We start from the raw sequence: 9,679 nt of genomic DNA, 5'->3' as shown, positions 1-9,679 counted from the left end.
GCCCCCGCTAACAAATTTTAATGTTTTTTTTTTTTTTTTTTTTAGATATAATTAAAATTTTTTTGCCTTTGCTATGTATTGAAATGCGTTCATCTTCTAGATCTGCCTGGCTGTTTGAACAGGTCTTGCTCCTCAGCTGACGTTAAGACTGCTAGCTGTGGATACTGATTTAACAAAGGATTTGTTACTGGTCCCCACTTGGCAAAACACAGATTGGTTTCCAGTGACGGTTCTGAAACAACATTGCAGCCCTGTCTCCTGCACTTACCTTCCTTAGTCATTGTAAAACCAGTCACCTCCCAGCTACCCTGACAGAGCCTTGCCTAGCTCATAAATCTACCATCATGTCCATAGAAAGCTACTCTCCTAGTCTTGCCTTCATTTTGATACCAAAAGAGCATGTATTGGTCATGTTTCACATTCATCCATGTCAGCATAAGATGGGAATGGCAGACCTGTGTGTATTTACATATAACTGCTAATGATGCTTGTTTTAGGGGTCAGTAGGCATCCTAGTTACTTTCTTAATACTGGGACACGATACCCACCACTTAAAGGAGGAGAGGGGTACTTTGGCCCACAGTTTGTAGAGGTTTCCATCATACTCAGCTGGCTCCGAGGCAGGGGACATCACAGAGGAGAAACAGTCCTTGGCAGGGCAGGCAGGTATCTGCCAGCAGCAGCAGCCTTTCTTCTCCTTTTTCTACATGTTCCGTCCAGGCTAGGAGCCTGATGGTTGATGCCACCCACACCCAGGGCGAGGCTTCCCTAAGTACTCACACCCAGAACTATGCTTGCCAGTCAGTGGGTTAATACATTTGTCTCACACCCATAGTCTATATTCAAACCCCCTAGATCTAACCAACTCTGAAGAGCCCCACCTGTGAGCACACGAGGCTTTGGGGGGACATCGAGACCCAAGCTATAACAGCAGAGTCAGAATCAGATCACTGAAAGTTTTTTCTTCTGTACCCCTAAAAAGTAATGAATAAATAAGGAGTCTGTGCTTTCATAGACTATGAAAGGCATGTTAATTCTACTTTTATCTCCCCTTAAAGCAACTATAGAAATTGTGGGAATAGATCTATATCTACAAATTAGACACCGAAGTCAACAGATGGATGAAAGAAATGCCATGTTACTGAAAACTGGGAAACGAGCCCAGTGCTCTTAGCATTAGATTAAAAAATCCAACAGAAGTGGAGAAGATAAGTATTATATAAGGACTAAAATTTGCAGTTAGTAGCATTAAGTTTGTATTGCCTACTGGGCTTTAATAAACCTTTAGGTCAGCCTGGGCTACAAAGTGAGTTCTAGGTCAGTCTCAACTACATAGTGAGACCCTGTCTCAAAAAACAAACCAAACAAACTAAAACTTTAGATCAGCTACAGTATCCTTTCTTCGTCCCAGAAACATGTATGTTCTGCTTAATTTTTGCTGCACTTTCCCCATTCAGATGACATATTTTTAATCTCTCTCCTCACAAGGGCCCAGTTCCTATTTGCAAAGCAAGAGAGCCTTCCAGGAGCTTCTGTCAGTGATGTGAAACAGAGCATTGTGGTTCACCTTTTTCCAGATTTTCCCTCTTGGAATTCTTGTAGCTTTAAGTAAAATTAATTCAGTAGAGTTTTCTTTAAGTAGCCACTTTGGCTCTTGCTGTCGGTGGTTTAATGTTTTGTCTGTATATAGAAGTCATCTCCCTGGGCCCTGCCTTTTCTTTTTGTCTGTAAAGAAGGAAAAAAGCACAAGAGGCAGGGAGGAGCGGATTCACCTCCGCTGGCTTCGGGCGTCGTGAGCCCTTGGGTGTGAGCACCGCTGTAAGCCGAGATGCTGTCTGCGCCGGAATCCGAGATGCGGCAGGAGCGGAAGGGCACGCGGCCCTCGGCGGCCCAGCCGCGTCTGCCTGTGTACGCGGTAGGGTCACACAGTTGGAGAGAGAGGGTGCTTATCACTTTCGCAAGAAGGACGGGGAATCTCGCATCATTGGCCAGTGATGGAAGCGTTTCCACCAGGAGAAACCCAGTTTACCTTTCCGTAGGCTTAGGGCTGTGGAAGCGTCCTGCCCTCCCTGGGAGTCTGAGAGCGCTGGGCGGGCGTCTCCAGTGCAGGCCTTCCCGAGGGGCGCTGATAGGCTTTCTCTCCCCTAGATGGACGGCGACAGTTCTACCACGGACGCTTCCCAGCTAGGGATCTCCGCGGACTACATCGGAGGGAGCCACTACGTGATCCAGCCGCACGATGGTAAGAGCTGCCGCAGCCCCAGCCGGGCGGGAGGCTGCTCCAGAAGCGCCTTGAAGAAACTCCTCTTACCGACTTCCTGTCTAAGTACTAAGTGTGAGAGATTCTTAGCCCGTTGATTCGGTAAATAAAATAGTTCTTTGATGGGTGAATCGCTACCATTTCTAGTACTGCTGTGCGAACTTACTTTGCAGTATTATGTTAGCCTATCCGGAACGATTACTTTTGTGGGATCGTGTTTTGGAAAACTGCGAATTAAAGTGTATTTTAGGACATGTGGGGATCAGTGCTTCCTCCTGAAGCCGTGGTGGTGATGCTGTTTTCAGCACGAAACAGAGCTGGGACGAGCTGAAGCACCTTGGTGAGCACAGTGAGAAGTCGCAGCACCCAGCGCTGGTCCGTGCGTGACAAAGCTGGTGGCGTCCGCTGTGTCTAAAGCTGTATCCTCTGGGAATTCATTTTCTTAAGAAAAACTTGGCCGCTCACTGCTGTGGCTTTGTTGCAGGACAATTCCATTAGTGATGCAGCTGGGCCAGTAATGTGTGAGTCTAGGTCTCCCATTCTGCGCAGGATTTTGTGTAAACCTCTCGGGAGTTGTCACGCGGTTACCAAGCTCGCGTGTGCAAGTTCGGTAGACTGGGTGTGCAGGACGCGCGCCTCCAGCCCGCGGCGCCCCTGTGGGGCCCGGCTTCATGGAAGGTCCTGGGGATGGGGCCGGCGTCTTCACAGGGAAGAGAGAAGCGCACAGACTCCGGAGCGTGTCAGGAGAGGAGAGGCCACTTTGAACCTGGGCGGGGAGGTTGAGCTCTTTTGAAGAAATTCAGGAAACTGGGGAAAGAACCGCTGTCCTGATCCCTAGAGTGGAACAAACAACTGGAACGTCACTTCAGGTAGTTTCTCTATCTCGGAGTCAAAATTCTGAGACACTCTAAAGCTGACATGTTTCTGTTTCTTTTAGATACTGAGGACAGCATGAACGATCACGAAGACACAAATGGTTCAAAAGAAAGCTTCAGAGAGCAAGATATTTATCTTCCCATTGCAAATGTGGCCAGGATAATGAAAAATGCCATACCTCAAACAGGAAAGGTAACACAGAGGCAAAATTCAACTCGGTTTTGGGGGAGAAATGGAAAACTACATGAATACGTAGTTAAATCAGTAACTAGCTTTGATCCCAGTTCATTTGACCTTTCAGCAAATCAAATATTTATTTCTCCACACGCAGTTACGGAACAGTGTTCTTTCCAGCTCGGTGTCCCTGGAGGCAGGTCAGATAGATTCTGAGGCTGTACCACAGGTCCATTGGCAGAACTGTCAGGTTTGGGCAGACAAGAGTCGTAGCTTCTATAATGTCTCATTGAAATTACGTTAGACTGCTCTGCAACAGGTATGTAGTCAGGTTTTTTAAAAATGCCTGTTATAAGGATACAAATAGTTTTACGTAATTACAGGTGTTAATACACATTTCAGCTGGTATGATTTTACTTTAGTACTTTTGTCTTCTTAGAACCACTTTTTAAAGCTATACCACTCCATTCATCACTTGGTGGATTAAAATTCACACTTGATGTAAATTGTTTCATATTACATAGTGACCACTGTCATTACGGCATATAAAAATACTTGGCGAAAGTAATAGAGCTCACAAGTGAAGATGCTATTAAAATACGTAACCAAGCCTGAAGTTCCAGTTTGAGGAAGGTCCTCGCTGTGTTTGAGGGAGAAGCACGCAGCTGGCAGAGGCTGGGCCCCGCACGCCAGGGCCCCGGCCCCCCAACCATGAGGCCGCTGGGCTGCAGACAGCTGGGGCGGGGCCAGACGTGCCCAGAGGCACAAAGTCAGACATTGGAGACTTCATGTGAAGGAGAGAATGCAGATGTCTTGTCTTAAACTTGATTCTGTGTTTAAATGAGAAAAACTTGGATATATTTGGTTAAATATTAAAATTCGTTTTACTTTGGTTTTTTCCAACACGACTACTAAAAGTCCTGAAACTCTTGGCCCGCACAGTGTCGCCCATTTGCCTGGCCATGTGTGTGTGCGGCCTTGTTTGCTGTGTGCAGGGCGCAGAGCAGGCTCGGGCGGGAATGGGGCTGCGGGATGAGCACTAGGTTTCCACTGTCGCCGAGGCAAGGTGGAGAACTACACCTGACACCTGTTTCCTGGTAGTAAAATCCCCTCCTCGTGTTGCTGTCTTACTCCTTCCTAGTCTTGTGTAAGCTGGGTTTTTAGCTTTGTATTTTTCAGTGTCTTTATGAGTGAAGTCCTGAGGCAGGGAAGTGGTCCTGCTGGGTACCCACCACGCCCTTGCTGTAAATTACTCCGCCGAGGCAGTGATTTTCCTGGGGTACTCAGCTTTCAGCTGTGTACGGTTTTAAAAACATCCGTGGATTTTTTGATATCTAAATTGTATTTGTTCTTATACTGACTAGAGGTTGGAATTGTTAAAGTTTTGAGACGGGGTCTTTTATGTAGTCCAGGCTGGCTTTGAATTTGCTAGGTAGCTCAGGGTGGCCTCACAGTTATAATCAGGATTCTCCTGCCTCAGCCTCCAAGTGCTGTAATTACACGCATTACAGGCGTGCGCCACCACGCCCGGCAACCAACTAATTTTTTAAAAAATTGTTTGTTTTGCGGTGCTGGTGATTATATCCAGGGGCTCACAAAGCCTCTGCCACTAAGCTACACCTGTAGCCCCATGGGGTTGGAATTTGATGGCACACATTGGTACTCAGACTTAGCATTGAAATGAGACTAAAGGTTGGCCGTCAGAAGCTGGAAGCTGTGTCGTATGTGGCCTTTTATTCTTTCTTTTTCGTACTGGGGTTTGAACTCGACCTTGTGCTTGTGAGGCAGGTGGCAGCACCACTGAGCTAAATCCGCAGCCTGACCTTTTCTTCTTCGCAGCTGTTAGGGAGGTGATGGTCACGTTTCCTGCAAATTTACCTCTGGTTTTCCTCCCTTCAGATTGCAAAAGATGCCAAAGAGTGTGTGCAGGAGTGCGTGAGTGAGTTCATCAGCTTCATCACGTCGGAGGCCAGCGAGCGGTGCCACCAGGAGAAGCGGAAGACGATCAACGGGGAGGACATCCTCTTCGCCATGTCCACGCTGGGCTTCGACAGCTACGTGGAGCCCCTCAAGCTGTACCTGCAGAAGTTCCGGGAGGTGAGCAGTGCCTCTCACAGGGACGCCCGGCCCGACGCACTCGCGTGTGCCACCTGCTTACATCTCATTTCGTAGCAGATTATGTAACGTTTGTCCCTGAAATTACAGTATTTAACCCGCACGTCTTTTATTTTTCCTCTTATGCCAACGATGACAGGATGGTTATACAGTGATTGGGGACCTGGGGCGCAGGCTGTCTTAGTCCCGTGACCCTGGCAGGTTTACTTAAACAACGTGGGCCCTCTCAACTGTACAGTGAGCCTTGTAGCACCTTCGTCATACAATTATCGAAAGGCCTAGGAACAGTCAATGGTCAACATTACTTGCTATGAATTTAAAAGAGGTAGCATCACCGGGCACGGTGGCACATTCCTATAATCCCAGCCCTTGGGAGGCTGAGGCAGGAGGATCGTAGCAAGTTCAAGGCCAGTCTGGGCTACATAGTGAGACCCTGTCTCAATAAAACCAACCAACCAAACAACAAAAAAGAGAAGCATCACTAAGCTTGTAGCTTTATTGATCAAATTCTACACTTCCATTTAGGCTGTCTTTGCCTGTGAGTTGTATGGAAGTAAGCTGAGGTCACAGCTTGTCTGTTGGCCCAGTGCAACTTGGCTGTCGGACTCACCTGCTTTTAGATATATTCTTAATATCTTAGTGTGACCATCTCATTAAATTAATACCTGCCTGGAACGATTAAAGTAAGAAGAGAATGTATAGATTCTTCACGATACTTTTCCAAATTTTCACTATTAAAGAACCTTAGAGTAGATGGAACTTTAGGGGTCTTTAGTTCAAAGGGTCATTTTTATTTAGGAATCTTAAATTTAACTTGTTTCTTCTCAGTGCTTCCCGGTTGCCTGAGAGGAGAGCTGTCACTTGGGTCGTTTTGGACTCCTCTGTTGAGCGGCGTGGAATTATCCTTTGAATTGTGTGGAATCCACGTACTTAGACCCATAAGCACCCTGGGCCTCCCAGGCCATCGCTCGTCTCAGCCGTGGGACGACGTGGATGTTAGTCCTGGCTGCCGTGTTCACGCGTGACCCTGTGCCTTCTCCTCCACAGGCCATGAAAGGAGAGAAGGGAATTGGAGGCGCCGTGACGGCCACGGACGGCCTCAGCGAGGAGCTCACGGAGGAGGCCTTCAGTAAGAGCCCGGGGCCTGTGGGGCGGTGTCAGCGCCGAGGGCCCTCTGAACCCGCGCCCTTCGGTGTCTTGGGATAAAAGACGGCAGCTCAGAGAACCCTGCCACCGAGCACTCAGCCTGGCTTCCTGGCCGCTGGTTTCGGTGAAGTCGTGTGAGATAGGAATAGGAGAATGGTGGCTCATGTATAAGATTGTGCAGAGGGAAATCTGTGACCACGGTCCGAGCTCCAGGGTTCCTTGTTGAGTCTGCGTCAGAGATAACGGTCTGCGGTGAGCGTTGATTCTTTCGCAGCTGTCACCATGGACCATTCCCGCGGGGCCCCAGTTCCCTCCCCACCACTGCCTTGTCCCAAAAGAGGAAAAGGGAGTAGGAAAATGTGCTTTTAGGGAGCTTTTTTAAGTAAGAAGTTTGACTGAGTGATTTTGCAGAAGATGACACGATGTAAGTGGCAGAATCAGTGGGTTTCAGGTTCAGGCCGAGAAAGCGGATGCAATAATTTTCCTCCTCCAACTTTTTGTTTTTCACTTCTAGCTAACCAGTTACCGGCAGGCTTAATAACTGCGGATGGTCAACAGCAGAATGTCATGGTTTACACAACGTCCTACCAACAGGTACAGGGCAGGCACTGGCTGTCGCCTTTGGCTCTTTTAGCACACCCCATACTACTAGAGACCTGATACAGGTTATTAAGTTATTTTCTCAAAATAGGACTGTCTGTAGTATTTCCTTAATGACGAAGTAAACAGACACGTGCTGATATTTGCGTAAGAGGTTTCTAGGGATGCACAGGAATTATTTAAGTAGCTCCTCTGGCTCGAGGAGGGGATGTGTGGTCTCGGTGAGAGATGACACTCGCTGCCCACTGTCCGTGCTGTATGAATGTTGTTCATGTGCGTGTGTTACTTTTCAACTCCTCCTTAGCTGCCGCTCGATTTGACTTTCCTTAGATTTCCGGAGTTCAGCAAATTCAGTTCTCATGATCTGCGGGCGCAGCGGAGGGAAGGCGAGGCGAGGCGAGCGTGGGGCTGCGATTCTGGAGGAGACGTCGGTGGAAGGGACACAGAGACGTCCTTGTAAATTAAGTAGCTGTAATGTAGCTTCCTGATGCTTGACTAATTGAGGTGTTAATTCTGACTTGAGAATCTTTTTCATGAATGATTTTAAAGAAAAATTTGGATTTTAAAGGTATTAAAATATTTTTGTTTTGTACGAGTGTTGCTCTGTGTGACGCCTGTATGCATTGTATATTGCAGTTTATTACTGTCAGAGATTTGTAGACAGTTTCTTATTTTCATATTGAATCATGTTACTTTTGTAATTCAAGCAAGCAGCTGGGTTAATTCATGTTTACCCTTTTAATAAAACATAAGGGTAGAGTTCATTTTGAATGCAAATTGCCTTTATTATAAATTTGAGTTTGTCTTGGCTCTATAATACCTTGCATGATAACCTAGCTAGATTTTTAGCCTTTGCTGTATTTATTAAAGTCACTTTTCGGGGTGAGATGTCATAGAGCAGTGTGGTTGGCCGAGTGTGAACACGGAGGTGTTGTCCGCTGGTGCCCCAGTCCCCGGAGCCTCTGGGGACCTGGCTTGTTTTCCAGTCCATCCCCGTGACTGCCGGGCGAGTGTCCGTTTGGTGCAGTCCCAGCCCCTCCGTGTGGTGTTTCCTCGGAGCGTGCCCTGAGTGTCCCCACGGCCTCGCCAGAGTCTGGGGGCGAACGTCTGCGTTCCCCTTCCTGTGCCGCCCGGGGCCCCCCCGGCCTGCACGACTGGGCGGAGCGGAGACCAGTGTGTGCTGTGGGCGGGTGGAGAACAGGCCACCACCGTCCTGCTAGCTGCCGTCTTGGTCCTGGCAGTGAACTCAGCCTAGACCGTGGCACTGCGGAGTTGAAAGTGAGGATTTGTATTTTCTCATCTGTTCTTTGTTCTTAAATGGAGTATGGAAGGTGGCTGTCCTGCGGTCTGCCCAGCAGGAAGCTTGAGTGGCTGTCACCTTCCAGACGCGCTCGCCTCACAGGTCTGAGGCTGGCGCTCTCACCCCACCCATGTTAAAAATCCTCGGTGCAGAAAAGTCCGGTAGGAAAGGAAGGGACAGGCGGTGAAGTGGAATCAGCAATCATCCTACTGTGTTGAAATAACCAATGTTGATATTTTGATAAATACCATTTGTCCTTTTACTTTGCAAAATATGTATATTTTTATAAGAATGGGCTCATATTGTGCATACTGTTTTGTAACCTGCTTTTTTCACTCAACAATATATTGTGAACCTGTTTCCCAGGTCTGCCTAGTCTTCTGCACCATTTTTGTTGGTTTACTATTCTGTTGTATGACTGAATCATAATTTATTTGTCTACTGGAGATTTGGACTATTTATATCTTTTCACGGTTATAAATAACACTTCACCGACTCTCGTGTACCTCCATGCCTTTCCTTGGAATAAGTTCTTGGACCGCTGGTTTACCAGACAGGCCGAGCGCCCTCCTGAGCTCCCGCACGGGTGCGTTTCCGGGCTGCCTCTTGGCCAGATGGTGTGGCCTGTGTGTCACTGCGTCGCGGCTCACACTGTGACAGCGCTTTACAGATTGGGCTCAGTTTGAGTAAAGATAAAAACGGAATGGGACGGTTTTCAATTTTCAATCAGTATGTGAGAAAATACTTTTAAAGGCAGTGATCGGCCCTGGAGGGAAAGTCCAGCCTCCTCCTCACACAGGAAGGGAAGCCGGCTGCATTCAACCCCTTCAGGCCCCGAGGAGTGTTAGTGCATCTGTGCCTGTGTTTACCTGAAAACGCTCCTGTACCTGCAGACACTGATCTTCTGAGTGCCGCGAGCGGAGGTTCAGGGGCGGGGCACAGGTGGTGGGGCTTGGGTCCGAGGGTCTCTAACGGTGCCGCCTGCCCCGCAGCCGCGTCCTTCTGTGTCATCTGCCCTGCCCTCCCTCCTAGGGGAACCTCCCTCCGTCGGCATCCCGCCCCTCACAGGGCTTGTCACCTGCTCCCCCGTGGGCCGAGCGACAGGACAGCTCGCCGAACACGGAAAATGAAAGCAGGGTCTACCATTTGCCAAGAATGAAATCTTGCAAGGTTTCAATACACTTTTTTTTTTTTTTTTTTTTTTTTTT

The 9,679-nt window shown here is 48.2% G+C and overlaps 1 protein-coding gene across 1 annotated transcript in view; it reads left to right on the top strand.

Moving 5' to 3' along the window:
- Nucleotides 1–8,966, top strand: part of Nfyb (nuclear transcription factor Y subunit beta) — a 19,573-nt gene extending 10,607 nt beyond the window's left edge. The window contains exons 3-8 of the mRNA XM_010631331.3: nucleotides 2,149–2,242; nucleotides 3,198–3,328; nucleotides 5,210–5,407; nucleotides 6,473–6,554; nucleotides 7,086–7,165; nucleotides 7,502–8,966. Coding sequence (XP_010629633.1) covers nucleotides 2,149–2,242; nucleotides 3,198–3,328; nucleotides 5,210–5,407; nucleotides 6,473–6,554; nucleotides 7,086–7,165; nucleotides 7,502–7,534 — 618 coding nt within the window. The 3' untranslated portion in view covers nucleotides 7,535–8,966. The remainder of the gene's footprint in view (nucleotides 1–2,148; nucleotides 2,243–3,197; nucleotides 3,329–5,209; nucleotides 5,408–6,472; nucleotides 6,555–7,085; nucleotides 7,166–7,501) is intronic.
- Nucleotides 8,967–9,679: the final 713 nt, after the last annotated feature.

The sequence above is a fragment of the Fukomys damarensis genome, unplaced genomic scaffold (assembly GCF_012274545.1).
Source record: "Fukomys damarensis isolate Sample0158 unplaced genomic scaffold, DMR_v1.0_HiC HiC_scaffold_15, whole genome shotgun sequence".
NCBI lineage: Eukaryota > Metazoa > Chordata > Mammalia > Rodentia > Bathyergidae > Fukomys > Fukomys damarensis.
The sequence above is the reverse complement of the archived record's forward strand: the minus strand, read 5'-3'. Positions and strand labels throughout refer to the sequence as shown.